The 19,679-nt window shown below is 52.2% G+C and overlaps 2 protein-coding genes across 2 annotated transcripts in view; both read right to left on the reverse strand.

The window, feature by feature from the left end:
- Nucleotides 1-3,686, reverse strand: part of Camk2a (calcium/calmodulin dependent protein kinase II alpha) — a 63,748-nt gene extending 60,062 nt beyond the window's left edge. Inside the window, exon 1 of the mRNA XM_008849386.3 lies at nt 3,430-3,686. Coding sequence (XP_008847608.1) covers nt 3,430-3,491 — 62 coding nt within the window. The 5' untranslated portion in view covers nt 3,492-3,686. The remainder of the gene's footprint in view (nt 1-3,429) is intronic.
- A 6,393-nt stretch (nt 3,687-10,079) lies between these two features.
- On the reverse strand, nt 10,080-17,444 carry Arsi (arylsulfatase family member I). Its single transcript, XM_008849387.3, has 2 exons — nt 16,591-17,444; nt 10,080-12,283 (listed from the first exon to the last, which is right to left on the reverse strand). The coding sequence occupies exons 1-2, from the start codon at nt 16,899-16,901 to the stop codon at nt 10,879-10,881; spliced, it is 1,716 nt and encodes a 571-aa protein (XP_008847609.1). The 5' UTR covers nt 16,902-17,444; the 3' UTR covers nt 10,080-10,878.
- Nucleotides 17,445-19,679: the final 2,235 nt, after the last annotated feature.

Genomic DNA, 19,679 nt, shown 5'->3' on the forward strand with positions numbered 1-19,679 from the left:
TGTGCTTTAACAGGGGTGGAGTGGGGGATAGGGGGGTTGGATCTTCAATGTGGTAGCATCTAGAAGCTCCAGAAACTTCGGTTCGGTGGGGAGGGGGTGCTTCCTCCAGCCCCAGCTCTATCTGGCTGCCCTCCAGGCAGAAGAAGCATCTCTGTTTACCCTCCAGGCTCCTCAAAGGCCCTTGATGACAAGCCAAGCTTCACTGGGCAGGATGCCAGGAAGTCACAGAGAGGTGCTAGCCCTCCTCTATAGTGTGGCAGTCCAAAAGGTCAACCAAAGGCCCTTATGTCTCTTTTCAGGGCCAGCCCAGTTTCCCGCTGATTATGTAGAGGGAGTTCTGGATGGAGGCCCAGCTTCTAGGTGGTGGTGCAGTGTCCTAGCTGGGAGGCAGAGGATCGTCAAGTGAAGGGTGAACTCTGAAGACAGTTGTCTTCATTGATTCTCCAAAAGAAGAGGAACCAGGGCCTCACTGCCAGGCCAGCCCTAACACTCTAAATAAAAAAGTAAATATCTAGAAGACCAGCCCCCTTCTTCAGGCCTGCCCAACCCTTGAGATTAACAGTCACCCCAACAGCAATGTCTTGCTAGAGGCCCACTGTATGCCAAGGTTGAGGCTGTGTGTTCACAATCATCACATTTAATCCTTTGTCTTCTTTTTTTTTTTTTTTTTGGTCTTTTTTTTTGGAAATAGGGCTGTAGCCCCAGCAGTCCTAGAACTCACTGTGTATTCCAAGCTGGCCTTGAACTCACAGAGATCTGCCTGCCTTTGCCCCCCGAGTGGTGGGATTAAAGGCTTGGGCCATCACACCCACCATAACCTCCAAAACAATATAAATAAAACTGGAAATATTTTCTTTTGGTTGGGCTGTTTAGCTATGCACTAGTACTGTAAGTGGCCTCATTTCAGGACCAGACCGGCTTGAACTCAGAGATCCACCTGCCTCTGCCTCCTGAGTGCTGGGACTACAGGCATGCACCATCACGCCCAGCTTACATTTAATCCTTAAAGTCTTTTAAATCTTCAGAAAATCTTCAGATTGCAGGTTGGGAAGAGGTGGAAACCTACCCAATATCACAGAACTAAGGACAGTTTGGGGCTGCCCCTCCCTGCCCTGCTAGATGTTCAGACTAAGGCTCAGATGTACAGCAGAAGCCACTGGCCTCCTCTTTCATAGGATGCCCCGGCCTGTGTCACACACACCTGAGTCAAGGAGCTGGGCCACCACAGCCCCTTCTCAACATAAGCATCTTTTGCCGCAGGCTCGTGCACAGCCTCCTGAGGTCCCGCAGGTCTGACAAAGCACACAACATTTTGAAGGTTTGTGCATTTTTCTAGGGAAGTCAATTTAGACTTTCATCAGATTCCTAGAGGAATAAGTGACCTAAAAAAGGTTAAGAGCACTGATAGTTCTGGAACGATGTCTGAAATTGATTAGGCAAGGCCTGGCCATGCCTACCATCCTCTGTTTCCCTGCCATGGCATGCAATTTCTCCTCACCTCTAAAATTCTGCCCCTACCCTGGTGTCTCCTAGCACCCAGACAGTTAGAGGGGCTGAAGAGGCCAAGTCAGCCCATCGAGCCCAGTCCCAATGATCCCCATCTCCTCTCAAGGCAAAAGAACACTTTGTTGTCCCTCTGATCCCTGGAGTCACAGCTCAACTCCATTTCACTGTGCTCTGTGACGCAGTCCTGCCAGAACCCAGCCTTAGTTGGATCCCTCATAGGCAACTCCTGGGTATTCAGGGAGTTTCTAGATTCCAGGTGAAGACTGAACACCCTCTGGAAAGGGGTTCCAGCTCATTTAAATGAAAGCCTTAGTCCTCTGGAGCAGACACAATCATTGTATTCCTGCACCCCCATCTCCAGCACAAGATATTCAGAATAGTAGGATATCTGTACATAAGTGTAAATACACATTTGCACAAGGGTGCTTATGTCTGGACAAGGGAGCTGGTGTGTATGTAGGTATGGGTCTGGATAGGATGGATGGATGGATGTGTGTGTGTATGTGTGTGTGTGCATGGGATGGGCTTATATACAGCCATAGGTCCACCTCCCACACATATGCAGACACAAGCATGAGCTCACACATGCCTTCAACACCCACATACCCACACGAGCCCATGAGCCCAAGCCCCAACACGTACACACATACCCCTTCCTGTACATATTCAAGAGATGTGCACACTCAGACTGCATAGGAACATTGCATCCACATCTCACTTGTGTGTCCTTACACACCTCAGATCCCACACATGAGCCCACTGATGTGTACACAGCTCTGACCTGATACATATATGCACACAGAGTGATGCATGTCCATACCCACACTGCCATGCCACCTAGCTAACAGCATCTCTTGCACTCACATACCCTTGCAGGACAGGCTGGCATTTTCAAGCTTTACATACATGCACACACACAAACACTTCTTTATGGTATACTTGCATGAATGTTTGCATACCTTTTCAGCACACTGTGTTCCCCAGGGTCTGTTCTTATACAATACAATCAGCTGTCCATGAAAGTTCACATACAATCACACATGAACTCTCTCCTCAAAATGTACACTGGTACACACAACTCCAGACCTCATGCTGGCACACATCTGCTTACAGGAACCCTCGCCCCATGTTCCTACTGCTACGTAGGGCTCTCTGCTGCACTGCTCTCTCCTGACCCATCCCAGAACCCTCTACAAGCCCAGCAGGAGACATCTGGGAACCTTCCCTGATATCCGAAGTCTGCTGAGCTCCCCCAAGGGAACCCTTCTCTACCTCCCACCCTTCTATCAGTATCAGAGGCACTGCACAATGGGCAACTTTGCCAAAGAACCACAGCTTCTGTACCCAGCCGCTGCCAGAGTGGTATCCCCAGCTTGCTGATTGTCCCTCCCCACTCCCAACACCAATTGCTTTCATGTTAACCCCTTCCATACTGATGCCCTCTCTTTGGTAGGTACTAGGTAGTGGGGGAAGGGATGTGCCAATGAAAAGCTAGCTACTCTGCAAGGTGTCTAAAGTCAGGATCCCCAGAAGGTGGGTGGTGTACACTGTCACTGGAGGTAAAACTACAGAAAGGATCCCAGCTTGGACCCAGTCAAGTGGGAAAATCCCTTTGTAACCCTGGATTTCTAAGAATCTGTGTATTCCAGGTCATGTGTACATGTGTGCATAGGTGCATGCACACTGGCATATTGCATCAACCCATCACCCTTACACACACACACACACGCACACACACACACACCAGGCTGGTTGGGAACATCTGCACCTACAAATGTGTCCACAGCTAACTCTGGACACCCTGTGTGCAAAGTGCCCCCAAACCATGCAGTGTGCCTCCCTCTGCATGCACGAGAGCTGTGGCCACATAGGCACATGCCCTCTGCCCCCGCACCCTCCAGGATTCCCTGAGGCACAACTCACTTTCCCAGTTCCTCAAAGAGCTGGTACTCTTCTGTGAATCGGGTGCAGGTAATGGTGGCCATCCTGGCACTGGGTGGGCAGGCGAGGCTCGAGGCTGGGGAACTGGGATGTTGCTGCTCTGCTCCCGGAACTAGGGGCCACTCGCCTGCCCGTGCTCCCAAGTGCAAATGGAGAACCGACTTGACTGACGAGCCTGGGGCTTCTGAGCAGGGCACTGTAGCTGCTCACAGCCTCGCGAGCCTTCGTCAGCATCCAGGTCCCCATGGCAACCACCTCCGAAACGCCCTGTTCCCGTTGCCCCGGTAACTGCCTCCCCAACACCTGCCTGCCTTCCACTGCAAAACCTGCTCTCGTCCTGGCCCTACCATTCACAATACTGCAGGACTGTGTGGGCCCAGGAGCAGGTGGACCCTGTGCCCCCGGGGTGATTGACTGAGGGGGATGGAGAAGGAGGCAGGGAACAAACTTAGTCCACAAGTGGTCTCTCTTCCTGCCTCCCCCACCTCCAACTATGAGGTCTTTCTAGTAGATGGGATGGGATTAAGTGGGGCAAAGAGGCAGTTGCTATAGCAACAGCTAGTGGGTGCCACATTCTGGGATGGTCCTCAGGAAAGACAGGATATAGTTACCCTGGCAACTTCATCTCCTCTGGAGAGACAGGTGTTGCCCTGTTGTCCTGGCAACAGCTAGGTCTAAGGTTTACAGGGGAACGATGGCTAATTCCTCTCTTTCTCATCTCTACAACAGTTTCTCTGATCCCTCTGGGAGTTGCTTGGGTTGCTCTGCCTCTGTCCTTATTTTGTTCCTGCTCTCTCTGCTCTTCAGCTACCTTGTATAACACAGTTATCCCAACTTGGGGAGAAGGGCAGAGCAGGTCCAGGACTCTGAGGGGACAACTTTGGCAACCTGTTCACCCCTACCTGTCACCTCTCATTGTGCAGCCAGGCCCTTCCTGAGGCCTCTTCCACAATCTCTCCATACCCATGTCCCTAGAGGGGCAGTGTAGGTCTGGTCTCCTGGAGTTCATGTCCCTGTTTCTGCTGGTACTTCATGTCAAGGTAGAATTGGAAGGCAGCTGGGATGAGGAGAATATGGCTTGGCAACACCCAGGGCTGGGCCAGAGGCACGAGTGTGCCCTGCCCTGAACTCTTCCTCCCCAGCTCCCTGCTAATCTTCCCTGACAGCCTCACTTCTTCAGTGCATCAGCCACACCGACAGCCACAAATGTCACCCTGGGAGATTAAGGAGAGGAACTGGAGTTTAAAACTAGTGATCTGAGTTCAAGTTTCAGCTTTGGCATTTATTAACTCTGTGACCTTGACCTCCAGTTCATTTTCCAGAAAAGTAGGGATTGAGGGACACCCTGCAGAAGAATTCTGTGAAGATAGAGCAGCCTAAGGCCATGAAGATCTCTGGAAAGAAGACAGCATGAAGTGTTCTCCTGGTTTCTAGAAAATGAAAAGGAAGGTTTAAGGTAGGATCATGACCATTCCCACACTGCAGCTTTGTCTTGCACACTCATCCCTCCATTGACAAAAAAAAGAATGTCTCCACTCATTTCACAGCTGGCTGGGCAGAGGCCTCATGCCAGCATTTGCCCCAGTGAGCAAGGGGCAGAGAAAGGGGACACAAATGTTCTGGGTTTCCAGCTCATCCTCTCTGGACATGAAATTGCTGCATTGCTCACCTAGCTTGTGTTGGTGGGGATACATTGGTACCTTTGAATATTCCCCAACCCTAACAAGTGCCTGACTCACCCGAGGCCAGGAGACCCTGGAGACATCAGGGGACCCCTCTGTCCCTCTTCCTGAGAGTCAGTAGTTGGGGAAAGTTGAGAGGAGAGCTCTTCAATTCAGCTACTTTTCCCAGGAAAGGAAAAGGAGGGAGGTGGAGGAAGAAGGAGGGAGGCACCGCCAGGGAGGTGGGGGTAATGGCTTAGCCACTAATTGCACCATTACCACCTTCAGAAAAAGGAAAAACCACTCCGTTTTGTTTCTGCACACAATATGCTTCCCGCTTCTACCGCCAACGTGGCAATTCAGAGGCAGAGTGGAGAGGCCTGTGCTCACAGGGGCACAGCCGGTGGGCAGCGGGCAGGCACAGAACACCATGACTGAAGCTAGAGGCACAAGAGGAAGGCAGGGAGGGTGTGCTAGACTTGTGCCCTCCTGCTCCAAACCTTCTAGCCTGTCCCCAGGAGGAGATGGCTTCCTCACATGGGAAGGTTGGAGCAACCTCAGTGACCACTACAGCCACCCTGTCACTTCCCAGGGGAGGTAGTGTTGATCAATTATCAGTGGCTGCATGACTTACAGGCTGTGTGATTCTGAGTGAATGTCCTACCCTCTCTGGACCTTTTCAGGTACAAAATTGGGTAAATAATACTTCTTACTAGCAAGGCCGTTTTTGTGAATTAAATGAGATGTACAGTGGCTGATACAGAAGGAATTATTAAGGTACTCAAAATCCTTTCCCTCATACCCTTCCCAAATCGTGGAGTTGCACACCATCATCTCCAAGTTCCAGCACTTTGGGGCATAGTCCTCTAAGTCCTTGCTAGAGTTTAGCTCATGGTTTGGACATTGCTTGTTGTGGACCTTATGCAATTTCTGCAGAACAAATGACAGGGACTAAAATAGAGGAGGTCACTAGGACCCCAAACTCATCAGGTGCTGATGGTGTGACCGCTGCTTTGAAATCAGTAAAACAAAAAAGGGAAGATGCCAAGGGGCTGTGTGCATGGAAATGTGGTGTTCTGAGCAGAGGCAATCCCTCTGCTTAGCCCAGGGCTGGCCTCCCTCCACTCCCACAGATGAAATGCAGTGGTTGGCGCAGAAGCCAGTAGAGCATGTTGGGGGAGGCCCTGATGTGGGTCGCTGAAAGAATCCCCCAGATCCAGGGGACCACGTGAAGGCATGGAGTAGCATAGTGGCCAGCCTGCTACCTGCCCCTGACAGAGACCATGGGGTCCTCACTCCACTCCAGGCACCCTGCCATCTGCTCTTCCTGCTTCCAGTTCCCTTTCCTCCCTTTCTCTATCACACATTTTCCTTTCCTTCCCTGCCCCTTCCTTCTCTGCCCATTTCTGCCCCCATCCTCCCCTTTCTCTGCCACCTTTCTCTTCTCTCCCAGGCATGCAGAGCTGGGGGATGGGCAAGGCCCAGGCCCCTGGACCCACCTAATGGTGGAGAGTTAGCTGGACAGGAGAGGCAGGCTGAGGAGGGAGGTGAAGAAGAGACCTCTTGACAAGCCTTACACTTGCATGTGTGGATACCCTTTAGAACCTTCTAGAGACTAGCTTAGGGGTGCAAGCACCGCCTTTGCTGGTCACTCACATACTGAGTGCAACTGCCATTCTGCTGAGGAGGCACGACCACTAATCCACTGCTTCCCCTATGCCTGAAAAGCTGGCAGCTGTGCCCAGTGATGGCATGCATGGAGGAGCCAGTCATGCCTGCATGGTGCTGAAAGAATGAGCCGATAATTTCATGAGGGGGGCTTGTTCCTGCCAGACTCCCCACTCCCCAGGGTCACGGCAGGCACAAGAGTCCAACATGTGCACCCCATCTGTAACACGTGTGGTACTCAAGTGCAGGCCCATGTGCCATGGGCTGGTGGCCAAGAGTGGGAGCCCTGGAGGTTGCTGATCCAGCATGGCCATGCCAGAAGAGGGACTGGCCTATGAACACAGTGCCTGTTTCAATGGGAGGGACAAAAGGAGGCTGTGTGAGCTGGGGTTGGAGGTTAGAACTCTAATGACACTGGGGCAGTGTGCCAAGTGTCAGGGACTTGCAGGGCCTGAACATGCACCCCAAAATCATGTCATCTGAATAGTCCCCGTGGGGCCTGTCCCACTAAGGGCAGCAAGCAAGGGGGGCAGGCTCAGTGGAAAGTGGGGCAGGAGACAAGTGATGCTATGAGGGTCTGAGTGGAAGGCAACTGGATTAAGACAGTGTGGCAAGTGATGCCAGGGTTCAGAGTAGAAGGGAGGGAGGTAGCACTGTCCCCTAAAATGCTTCATGCAGAAGTCCTCCTTGAAGGGAAAAGCAAAGCAGGAGCCACAGGGCAGAGGACAGTAACTGCTGAGCCGAGGGCTGTGTGGCACACCCTGCAGTTTGAGGCCCAGTTCCTGTGCTAAGAGAGCTGAAAGCAGTTCTTTCCCAGTGGTCTCATTTCTTCCTGGGAAGGTCAGGGACAAAATAATACTCATTCTTGGGCCCTGAGGACATGAAGCAGTTACTCCCATGTGAGAGCCAGACCTTATTCTAAGAACTTTTCTTTGGACCTTACAGCAAACATGGGTAGAGATGGGGACAGTGGTCTCCATTTTGCAGATATGAAACTACTTACCCACCTGAGGACATATAGCTGAGGCTTAAATCCAGGTCTGTGTGACTTCAGCACTCCTGCCCAGAGTTATTAGGCCCCAGGTAGAGCTGGGAGGATCTTCAGTGATCGTATGTCCCTTTGAGGTGGGAACCAAGGCCCAGAGAGTGAAGGCTGCCCTCCCATAGGTGTCAGCCAGGATGACAGCCTAGAGTTCCCGGCTCCCTGAGCATTGCTTCTTCCCTTTCCCTGCTGTGCCCCTTCCTGGCACTGTCAGAGTGCTAGCCTGTGTCCCAAGGGAGCCAGAAGTACGTGGAAGAACAGAAGACACTTCCCTGGCCCAGACAGATAGGGAGCTCCTTCTGGCTGCAAGGAAGTTAAAGCCCAGGACTCCACAGTCAGGGTCAAGCTAGGAAAGGCTGCCACCTGAGCCTAATACCACCAGCTAAGAGGTCTGCTGCCTGGAGAGAACTAGGTCCCAGTGAGCATAACTGGGCTATCCTCTGCGGACCTACGACCAAGGCCCAGGGTTGCTGCTGGATGCCCTCCCTTCTTCTCTGTCCCCTTCACAGGGACTCAAGTAATGTAAGCATAGGCTCAGCAGTGCCAGTTGAGGACCTGGCATGAAGTACAAACTCAGGTGCACTGGCTGAGGAAGTACACCATGCCATAGGAGGGAGCAGGTGGTAGACATGCTGAGTGCTAAGCTGAGCTTCTTGGCACAATGCCCCAAAGACCCTCCATCAGCCCCAGGTACCAACAGGTCACCAGTTCCCAGAGACCAGGTTGCAGGCTGGAGCTTGAACGGCTCCTGGACTGTGCACTGGCATCTGGGTTGAGCAGGACTCTGAGTTCATTGAGTTTTACACTGTACGACTGGACAGAGGAGGCTTGGGCCAAGCTTGCTTTTCAGGATTTCAGCAGTCAGCACCAACCCCATCCCCAGCTGTTGCCTACATTTTGAGACCATGTTGGCTGCAGGGAGTAGGCCTTGAGGTATAGGGAAGAACAGAAAGCACCATGACGTATGGTCCTGCTCTTGTACCTCAAAAGGGTCCTCAGAAGGGAAATGAGAGGTAGGGCTGGAAGTTAGGAAACCATGCCAGGCAGGGGCCCTTCAGCAGACCCCAGAGAAGCACCTACACAATTTTCCAAATCCTGGAGCCACAGAGGGACCCTGACTGTGGGCCGGTCTGGCAGGCAGGGCAGAGCTGGAACAGGACCCAGCTTGGCTGGAGTGTCCTGGGCAGTGGGCAGACCACAGACAGCCCACATCCTTGGGTACCCTAGACTGAGACACCACTTAACAGGCATCTCCTTTAGAACATCCCTCCTAAGCAGGAAAAAAACGTAAGAGCCAGTAGAACCCGGAGACCTCTGCCAGTCCTGGGCCCTGACCACCAGCTGGACATTGTCATCATCAAGGCAGGAAAATCAAACAGGTGGGAGAGGTGAAAAGTGGCCAAAGAACAGGGTTATGGACTGGAGTGATGGCTCAACAGTTAAAGGCAGGTTCTGCTCTTACAGAGGACCTGAGTTCAGTTCTTAGCACTGACGTCACGTGGCTCACAACTACCTGTAACTCCAGCTCCAGGGGATCCGATGCCGCTGGCCTTCATGGGCCCTGTCCTCATATGCACATACCAACATGTAGACACACATTTATATACATAATTCGAAATAAAATCAACCTTTTTTGAAAAAGGGAACAGAGCTGTGGGGAAAACACAATGGTCACCTCCTCCCTGCAGCCCAGGTCAGGCCCTCATGTAGGACTCAGGCACTGCAGTGAAGAAGCAGCTCTGCAACAAGCACTCGAACCCCCACGGCACCGCACCCACCCCACCCTACCCATCCCGCTCATCCACAAGCTGACGAGTCCTAACAGGCCTCCTTTGCCAGTGACAAAAATAACTATTTTCAAAATTCACAGCAGGGCCTTCGCCTACACACACTGCGCCGACTGGAACCTGAAGGGAGCTACGAAGAACGCAGTGTGCGGATGGAGCCCGCTATGCAGCAAGCAGGCTTTGCAACCCCCACCCCCTTTTCCCCATAGCTGAACCTGTGCCTCCCCCACCCCCGCCCCACACACAAGTGCACAATGGTGCCCAGAACCACCAGGTCGTAAGGGCTCTTGGGTCATCCCCTGTACACAAGGGAACACTGGGGCTCAGAGAGGGTCAGGAGTCTGCCTGCAGTCACACAGAGAATCTGTAGCAGGACTCTCTGCCCACCTTTTCTCCAGTTCCCTCAGCCAATAGTGAGCTCATACATGCCCCAGGATGCACATGCACACACAGGTGGTCACACACCGACCCACATCTCTCAACTCTGGGCAATGGCACTTTAATTCAGCTCACAAGCTCTTCCACAACCATTAAGCTTGGCCAGTTTTCTATCCCTGTGAGGTAGGCAAAGCCAGGGCTAGCATTCCCCTACCCCTTTGCAGGTAGGGAAATTGAGGCCCCAGGGGAAGGACTGTGCCCAGGGTCAAAGGAAATGACTGGTTCAGAGGATCTTTTCACAGCTGTTTCCCCAACTCTCAACATGCAGCTGCTCCGGGAGTGTCCTGGGCAGTGGGCAGACCACAGGTGACCTGTGCCTGGGACTATGGATGGGGTGCTCCCTGGATGTTAGGGAAAGAAAGAAGAGCGGTCCACCAAGTTCCCACACCATGCAGCCCCAGGACTGACCAAGGCGTGTAAGATCCAGGAAAGGTGACTTCCCAGCCTCATGCCCCATACTGTCAGCCCTCACCAGGTCCCTTTATAGAGCATCTAGCTGCTGTCCAAAAAAGAAGGCCCTGGGCCCATATCATCTAGAAGGTGGCAAGGTCAACAAGGAACTCTGCCACAGCCCCAGGCACAGGTCACATAAACTCATCTTACAGGTGAGGAGACCAAGGCCCAATGTTGCTATAGGTAACCTGAGTCTCAGGAGAGAAACAGGCCCAGGATGCAGGCATACCAGACTAGTTTGTGCCCTCTCCCCAAGTTTCCATCCTATTCAGTTGCGGGCTTCTATGCCCTCCACTTTCTTATCAATAAAGACTTGGTCTTCTCCCTGAGAAACAGCAGTGGAAAAGTGAGGGGAACTTGAGATCCCCACCACTCCCATCCATCAGATTCGGTGGGACATCAGCCTGGTGTTGAGTTTACGAAAAAAAGATCGAAGCTTGCAAATCTTGCATTTCTTCTTGCGTCGCCCCCGGGAGAAGCTCTGAGCCCCACCTTCCTCCTCCTCCTCCTCCTCTTCCTCATCACTGGCCCATGGCCCCCAAGCACCCCCATTAAAGTCAGGGTGGGCCCGAGGGTTCTCAGCTGGATAGCGCACAGGGATGGCAGTGCGGTTATAATCGGCCAGGCGGGCCAGCAGGGTACGGACAATGTCAGGTCGCTGGCCAGCCAGGTCCTCTCGTTCGTAAGGGTCAGCACTGATGTTAAACAGCCACACAGCTTGACGGACACTGGCCATCCTCTCCAGGTTCCACCAGCTGCCAGGGAAGGAGGCCAATGTCTGTGGTGGGATCCAGTCACCATAGCCTGGGTCTCCAGTCAGCAGCTTCCACTCTCCCACCCGGATGGCAGCCTGCACAGCTGTATTCCAGATGCCAAAGCCACCCTCCAGGGAGCCATGCTGGGCATGGTTGTAGAGTGGGTCGATATTGTGCAGGATCTCTGTGCGTGGCGAGGACCGGCCCTCACTGATGGCTGGCCACACATCATAGCCGTCCAGTCCATCAGCTGCTGATGTGGTACCACCTGCCAGACCCACCAGGGTCGGGTACCAGTCTGTGATATGCACCAGGGCCCGACTTGTCCGCCGCTTTCGCTTGAGCAGAGGGCTATGGACAAAACCCAGGCCCCGCACACCACCTTCCCAGTAAGTGCCCTTGCGTCCTCGAAGAGGCCAGTTACTGCCCCCCGAGAAAGTCTGGCCACCATTGTCACTGGAAAAGATGATGACACTGTTGTTATAGAAACCATAGCGCTTGAGGGCCCAGGTGATGTTACGCACAGCCTCATCCATGCAGGTCACCATGGCTGCGTACTTGCGCCGGGCCACATTGCCCATGGTGCGGTATCGATACAGGTACTCCCGAGGTGACTGTAGGGGTGTGTGTACTGCCTGGAAAGCCACGTAGAGGAAAAGGGGCTGCTGGGGGCTGTGGCTGGCCAGAATGTGGCTGGCACGCTGGGCATAGAGCATGGTGGAATACTGGCCGCTGAGACCCCAGGCCACACTCTCTCCCTCTCGAAGGTCGAAGCCACATACCCCTGGGCCATCGCAGTTGTCATAGGTGTAGTAGTCCACGTTGCCTGTGAGTGAGCCCAGGAAGGTGTCGAAGCCCCTGCGAGTGGGCAGGCACTCCTTCCGGTAGAAGCCCAGGTGCCATTTGCCCACCATGTGGGTGGAATATCCTGCCTCCTGTAGCTTCTGGGGCAGTGTCACCTGGTCCAGGGGCAGACAGTTGGGCTGCCGAGGGCGGATAATGGAGTGTTGCAGTCCTGTGTGGATCTGGTACCTGGTTGGGAAGGGAGGCATGGGAAACACAAGTGAGCTACAAATCACTGTTGGAGCCAACCAACCCCCAGTGCCACCCTGAGATGGGCTCTGGTCCAGCACTACCATCAGAGGGCTAATACATTATCTCGAATCATCATATCAATGAAGCAGGCATGCCATCTTGCAGATGAGCCTGGAATGACTGAAGTTCAAAATGGTTAAGACCCTTGCCCAGTACTACACAGCCAGGAAGCTGGTACATTAAGAGTTGAGGCGAAGCCTGGCATTGTGGCACCTGCCTTTAATCCCAGCACTTGGGAAGCAGAGGTAGGAGGATCTCTGTGAGTTTGGGGCTAGCCAGGACTAGATAGGGAGTTCCAGGACAGCCAAGGGCTACACAGTGAGATCTTGTCTCAAAAAAAAAAAAAAAAAAAGTTGTGCTGGGGTTAGTAACTACAGTAATAGCTGACACCAAGTCCTCACTGTGTTTTAGCATTGTGCTCCTTTGACACAAATCCTCACCACAAACTAGGAAGTACATGTTATTATTCCCATTTCCCAAATAAGGAAACTGAGGCTTGGGGAAATGAAATCACGTGCCTAGTGATTCACATAGCTAGTATACTGAGTAAGCTTTGCATTCCAGGGAATCTGGCTCCAGACTCCCAGAGCCCCTAGCTCTAAACTGAGAACTTAATATGGCACATATGTACACTAAGTCCTGCTCTCCCAGGAGAACTCCTGGTCCCTCTTGAAAGCCCAGCATAGTGTTATTCCCTGTGCAGTCTCTCGAAATTCAAAGGATGAGTTGCTCCCCCACCCCAGGCACTTAATGCACACCCTCATTGTCTTAGCTGGCCACGGGATTGCGATTGTGCATGTTATGGAATTGGACTGTCTTTGACTCAGCTTTGTACTCCTAGCCCCCCAGTGATGCTTCAAGCTCACTCAGTTATTTATGAAATGAATGGATGAGTGGATAGATGGATGGATGGATGATAGATGGAGATATTCAGGAGGTTTGGGAGCTAGAGGGAACTAACTTTTAGGGTTTTTTAATCTACTTTTTTTTTTTTTTTTGGATCTTTTTGAGACAGGATTTCCCTGTAGCCCCAGCTGGCCTGGAACTCACTATGTAGACCAGGCTGAACTTAGAGATCCTCCTGCCTCTGCCTTCTGAGTGCTAGGACTACAGGCGTGTGACACCACTCCCGGCTCATCTACTTTTTAAAAAAATTTTATTTTATGTGTATGTGTGTACTGCCTGCATGTAGGTAAGTGCACCCATGTCGTGCAATGCCCCTGGAGATCAGAAGAGGCTGTCGGATCCCCTGGGGACTGGAGTTTTAGACAGTTGTTAGCTGCCATGTGGGTGCTAGGATTCAAACCCGGGTCTTCTGCAAGAACAACCAGTGTTCTTAACTGCTGAGCCATCTCTCCAGCCTTCTCATCTACTTTTTAAAAGAAGTGAAGGTCAGAGGAGGGAAGGAGCTTTGTCCAAGGTCATTCAGAGGTTAGGGCCTGAGTCTTGAACATGAATGACAGCAGAATCCTGAACAGCCATGTTTCCCTGTAAAAGAGGTTGCCCAAATCTTCCCACATGGGCTCCAGTTGGCTTACCTGTATGAGTAAGCTGACTGGAATGGGAAGTCTCTAAGATATGACCTGTTCCCAGGCTTTATGAGACCAGCTCCCACGTGCCTGCTGTGAGCTCATGGCCCTTCTATCCAGGTTACTCACCCAGGCTAGTGCCCCAAGGCAGCAGTAAATGCTTAGCACAATCCTGAATTCCCTTTATTCATTCACATTCCATCTTCCCCCTGCTGTGGTCAGGGCCCCTATGTGATCTGTTAACAGTATCTTAAAAGTCCCAAGTAAATAAGAAGCCTGGAATTTCACAAGTGTGTTAGAGCCCCACACCTTTTCTCACCCCTAGGCATCTAAGTTAGCCAAGGCCTGAGGACTTGATATTTGACCACACCTTATTAATGTTTCCTTACCTTAAGGCCATTCTTAACACTTTGTGCCATATCCAGGCATTACTCATTTAATTCTGTCTCTTTGTCTCTCTCTCTCTCTCTCTCTCTCTCTCTCTCTCTCTCTCTCTCTCTGTCCTAGTGCTTTGATCATGCTCTTCAAGTGCTCTACCAACTGAGCTGTACCCCCAGCCCTCTTTTTACTTTTTATCTGGAAACAGGGGTTCACTAAGTTGTCCAGGCTGGCCTTGAACTCACTCTGTAGCCCAAGCAGGCCCTGAACTTTCAATCTTCCTGCTTCAGTCTCCTGAGTAGTTGAGATTACAGGTCTGCACTACCAGCCCTGGCTTAATCCTTTTTATTTTTAATTAATTTTATTTTTTAATGTGTGTATGAGGGCAGGATGTGTATGCATGAGTGTAGGCACACTAATGCCAGGGCACATACATGTGGGGGTCAGAGGACAACTTTCTGGGAGTAGGTTCTCTCCTTCCGTGGTAGGTTCCAGGGCTCGAACTCAGGTCATCAAGCTCACACAGCAAGCCTTTTTACTTGCTAAGGCATCTCACCAACCCAAATCTCTTTTGTAAAATATACATTGAACATTATCATTATCCCCATTCTACAGATGATGAAACTGAGGCTCCTCAAAGTGCAAGTGGCCCAAAGTCAGACACCTGGCAAGCAGTAGAGTTAAGTAGAGTTAAGCTTTGAACCCAACTCATGCTAAAAACCTTTGCCTTGACACAGCTTCTCCAGGCCTGAGGCAAGATGTTAACTGTCAAGAATTGGAACTGACAGGAGAAGCATCCTAGAGCTGGAATCCCAACTAAGGGGCACTGCATAAGGAGGGGACCTGGAGCACTGACTTGTAATGTGGGTGGGCCAGCCAAGAGCTGCCAAAGCCCATTTGTAATATGAGACATTTTGGTTCTTTCCAGCTCCATCAGACAGGACTGGCTGTATTAGCAAACATGGAGTAAGCATCTGTCAGAGGCAGCAGATGCAGAGGGTAGAATAGAGGGCAGGTGCTGGCTGGCCTTGTAATGCTCCACTAACCACACCGATCAGGGCCTGGAGTGCTGCCCTGGCTGCCCATACAGCTCCTTAAAGCAAAGTTACTGCACGCTGGGGAGAGAAAGGCCAACTGTACAAAGCTCCCCTCACAGATTCTCCCTCCTCCTTTAGAGGCTGTCACTGTCTCATGTCTCCTGCCTACTACCACTTCCACACCCCTCTTCCTCTTCTTCCTACATCTAAAGGCTGAATGCAGGTGGAAAGGAGAAAGGACACCATCATTTGTCCCAAAGTGACCCAAAGTCAGACAGCTCGCAAGCAGTAGAGCTTTGAAGCCAGGTACACTCAAGTCATGCTCAAAGCCTTTGCCTTATACAGCTTCTCCAGGCCTGAGTGAGGCAAGCTGGTGACTCTACCCAGCAACTGACTCCTCAGTCATCTCTTTCACAGGCCCCTCAAGTTGGGCAGAGAGCCCAAGCTGGGCCCTCCCTGACTCCGTGCCTCGGTTTGTTCCATCCAGGAGACAGATTAGGGCTCTGGTCCAAATATGGCATCTTTGGTCACACAGGTGTGTTTTGGCCCCCTTCCAGGAAGATTAGCTTCAGCCCAGGCAAAGGATTTACCTTCCACAACCCCCTCCTGTTTCCCTGCTCTTTTAATCATGTAATCCTCCGGTCAGCCTGGGGACCGCTCCTCAAATAGGAAGCAGCATACCTGGGGTCTCTCCAGCCACCTTGGGAGAGGTTTCTTCAGATGAGAAACACAGGCTTGGAGCAGTGAAGTAACCAGCTACACAGGTCTCCAAATCCCACCAATTCTTTTATCTTCTCCCAATGGAACCATTGAGTGGTAAGGAACCTGAATCTTTCCAATATACAGAGGCTGCCGTTTATCGATTGCCAAACAGGTTACATATAACTCATTCCCTTTCACTGTTCCTTTTCAAGATAGAAACTGTCCTTCCATCCATTTTACAGACAACGAAACTGAGGTTTAGAGAGACACATGACTAGCAAAGAGGCTCAAGGTCTGTGTCTGTCAACATATGCAGAATTCAAAATAGGAGTCAGATGTTCCTCTGACAAAGGGAGGAACAGATGAGTGGAATGAGTGTCCTAGAACACGGGAGAAGGTCCCGAAGATGATCAAACCCATTCGGTGTGAGTGAAGGGAAACTGAGGCTCAGAGAAGGCAAGGAACTTGCGGCTGATCTCATAACTATCGGAGACAAAGTCGGCCCACAATTCGTGCTTCCCAGCTCCCCTGCACCGGGTGATCCGCAGGTTTGCATCGAAGGCTTGGACACCCAGCCCTGTGTCTGGGCCGTGCCTACCTGCCAGTGAGGAGCTGACTCCGCGAAGGTGTGCAAATGGGCTGGATGTAGTAATTCTCCAGCTTGACGCCCTCAGCGGCCAGCCGGTCCAGCGTGGGGGTCTGGATATCTGAGCCATGGTAGCCCACGTCGTGGTACCCCTGGTCGTCGGTGAGGATGAAGATGATGTGAGGAGGCCGTGGTGGAGCAGCCGAGGGCTGCTCGCCGGCCTCCCCAGGCCCGTCAGCCACTAGGTTCGGCTTGGCCCAATCCCAGGACAGGTAGCCGAAGCTTAGCAGGCTGACCAAGGAGAATCCCGTGAGGGCGTGCATCGCGACTGCCCGGGCGGGCGCGCTGGGCTCCCCGGCCTCTGAGCCTTACCGCCGGAGGCGCACCGCCAGCCCGCCCGCCGGCCTGGATGCAGCCAGAAGGCTCCGGCCCCCGGGGGCCGCCCAGGGTCTAGTCCGGGACCGGCCGCTGGGCAGGGGGCTGGGCGTTCCGGGAAAGTCAGGCCCGCATCCAGCCGCCCGCGGCCGCCTTGGGTCCCTATCCCCTAACTCAGCCAGGCCAGCGGGAGTCTCCGCGTGTCGGCTTCCCAAAAGTGCTCTCCACCATCCCCCGACTCTCCGCTTCTTCTCTACCCCGAATCCCTCCCGCCTCCTAATTTCTCTGGTCACCGCTTTCCTTCTCTCCTCCCCACGACCCCCGATGCTCCAGGCCCGGCCTCTGGCCCAGCCCAGAGTCCTCCGCAAGGCCTGGCTCCCCGCAGGGAGATGGGCAGGACCCCACGGGGAAAGGGGAGGGAGACACTGGCTGGGAGAGCCTGGGAAGGGACACACAGCGGGAGAGACTGCGAAAAAGTTGTAACATCTGCCCCGCCGAGCCCCAGGTGGAGGGGCGGGACACCGAGCACGGCCCGCCCCCGGGCGGGGAGCCCAGGCCCGCGCCGTCGACTCGCTCCAACGCCCGCCCCTGGTCTGGACTAGCGAGAGGAGGGAGGGGGGCTGCTTGGAATTCGGTGGAACAATTCTGGAACGGCCGGGTCAGACATTCCTTGATCATGGAGTCTTTTAGCTTCTGAGTGCCAGCTCTAGAAAAGACCTGAGCATCATTTTCTAGGCCAACTGGGTCATTTCTAGAAATGGAGAGACTGAGGTCCTGAGATGGACCGGAGCTTAGCTAAGCCACAGAGCGAGTTAATGCCTTTTTCCTTTCTTGAGTGGCAGTACCCTTCTGGCCTTGTGAGTTTCCCTCCTCTCCACCTCCCCACTTCCTCACACCACTTCCCAGCTAGTCTTCGGGTGCTTCCAGATGGCAGAGAGTGTATACACCTGCACAGTAGGATCGATCTCAACCCTGACAGTCGCGGGAATAAATATATAAATGGGCTTTGGGATCAACCAGGCCAATTTCCTCTCACTACCCAAGGTCAGCAGGCAAACTCCAGCAAGTGTCAGGGTAAGATAGGCTGCTGGGTTGCCCCTGGGATGCACAGGCGTTCTGGCAGCTCCAGAACTGCAACCTTGTTTCTAGTAAGAATGTGGTTGTCATCCCAGAATGTGGACCAGTATCTCCAGAACTTCGGATTTTCCCAAAGAACACCCAAATCCAGATTCTGTGGCTATTCCAATTGTTAAGTGTTGGTAACTAATTTAAGCACTGTGAGGGTCACATCAACCTGACAAATATATCATGCCATCAAGTTCCCATTTGCAACTCTGGCTCAGCATCATTTTCCAGATTTGTATTCTTATTGTATTTATTTGTATATGGGGGGGGGCATGCTCTAGTGCCATGGCCCTCGTGTGGATGTCAGAAGACAACTTGTAGGAGTCAGTTCTCTCCTTCCATACTTATGTGGGTTCTGGGAATTGAACTCAGATAATCAGGCTTGGCAGCAAATGCAAATGCCTCTACCTGCTGAGCAATCTTGCTCTTAGGCTGCACTTTTAATAACCCAGAAAGGTTTCTTTGCTCCCAGGACTTCATATGTTTAACATGGCTGACAGACGGATGAGCAAAGCTGAATTTCCCAGTGTAATGTGACCAAAGACTACGCTGTTTTCTTCAAAGCTTCTTAAAGAGCCAGTGTCTTGGGAACAAAGACTCCCAGGTACACCTTCCTCCTGGCACCTTCCCCCTGCCAAGATCCCTCCTCTCTTACTGAAAACCACTGTGTGTAGAGAAGGAAACCAGGCCTCCAAAATAGCAGCCCCATGCAAATCTGCATTTTGAAACGAGGGCTGCGTGGGGCCAGCCGCTCCTGTTTGCTCCAAGCCCCATATTTAGGGTGACCAGATTTATCAGAAGGGAAAACTGAGCCTGTTGTTCTGGCAGAAGAAATGTTGAGGACAGAGAGGAAAAGTACAGCCTCCTGAGGGGAGGGTTGCTAAAATGGTGCTTCCGGAGGCTTCAGTGAGGTTGTCCTGGGTGACAAAGTGGGGCAAGTCACTGGAGGTCACAGGGACCTGTGCTTTGCACTCTCTACACTGTCCCAGACCACTGGCCAAGGTGGCCTTCCCTTGCTCCATACACAAAGAGAGATGGCAAGTGGAACCAGGTGGGGCTTCATTCTGGCCTCAGAAAAGGCCCAAGGGGATCACAGACTTCAGACCTCTGTGGGACCGTCATAGACAGGCAGCATTTCAGAGGACAAGACTATGGTTCTGACATCAGACTACTGGAGTTCAAATTCTGCCACTTATTTCCCTCCCTATCAATTTCTCAACCCATAAAAAGGGAGAGTAAGACAAATAATATATACTACAATGCTGAGTGAAGTGTCCCACCCAGAGAAACCATTTGATGAACATCAGTTGACTGTTCTGCTTCCTGCTTTTGAGAACTGAGTCTTAGGGGTTAAAGTCACTAGGAAGCAGATTCCAGGCAAATTTAAGGAATTGGAACAGTTCAGCCAGATGTTTCCAAAGGCTTAGAGACCACAAGGTAGAAATAAACACACAGTAGAATACGGATAGAGATCATATGGCTGTCAGGGTGAGCTACTTAATTTTATGTTTTCCCTACAGTACTTACCTGCCTTCTTCCCTCAGACAAAGTCTATCAGTCTCTCTCTCTCTCTCTCTCTCTCTCTCTCTCTCTCTCTCTCT

The sequence above is a fragment of the Nannospalax galili genome, unplaced genomic scaffold (genome assembly GCF_000622305.1).
Source record: "Nannospalax galili isolate Female #2095 unplaced genomic scaffold, S.galili_v1.0 scaffold704, whole genome shotgun sequence".
Classification (NCBI taxonomy): domain Eukaryota; kingdom Metazoa; phylum Chordata; class Mammalia; order Rodentia; family Spalacidae; genus Nannospalax; species Nannospalax galili.

Bases quoted from the DNA above. Each gene is read 5' to 3' on its own strand.
- Arsi (XM_008849387.3), bottom strand. From the start codon at position 16,901: ATGCACGCCCTCACGGGATTCTCCTTGGTCAGCCTGCTAAGCTTCGGC. The intron at 12,284-16,590 runs GTAGGCACGGCC...CTTCCCAACCAG, and splicing joins AGTCAGCTCCTCACTGGCAG to GTACCAGATCCACACAGGAC.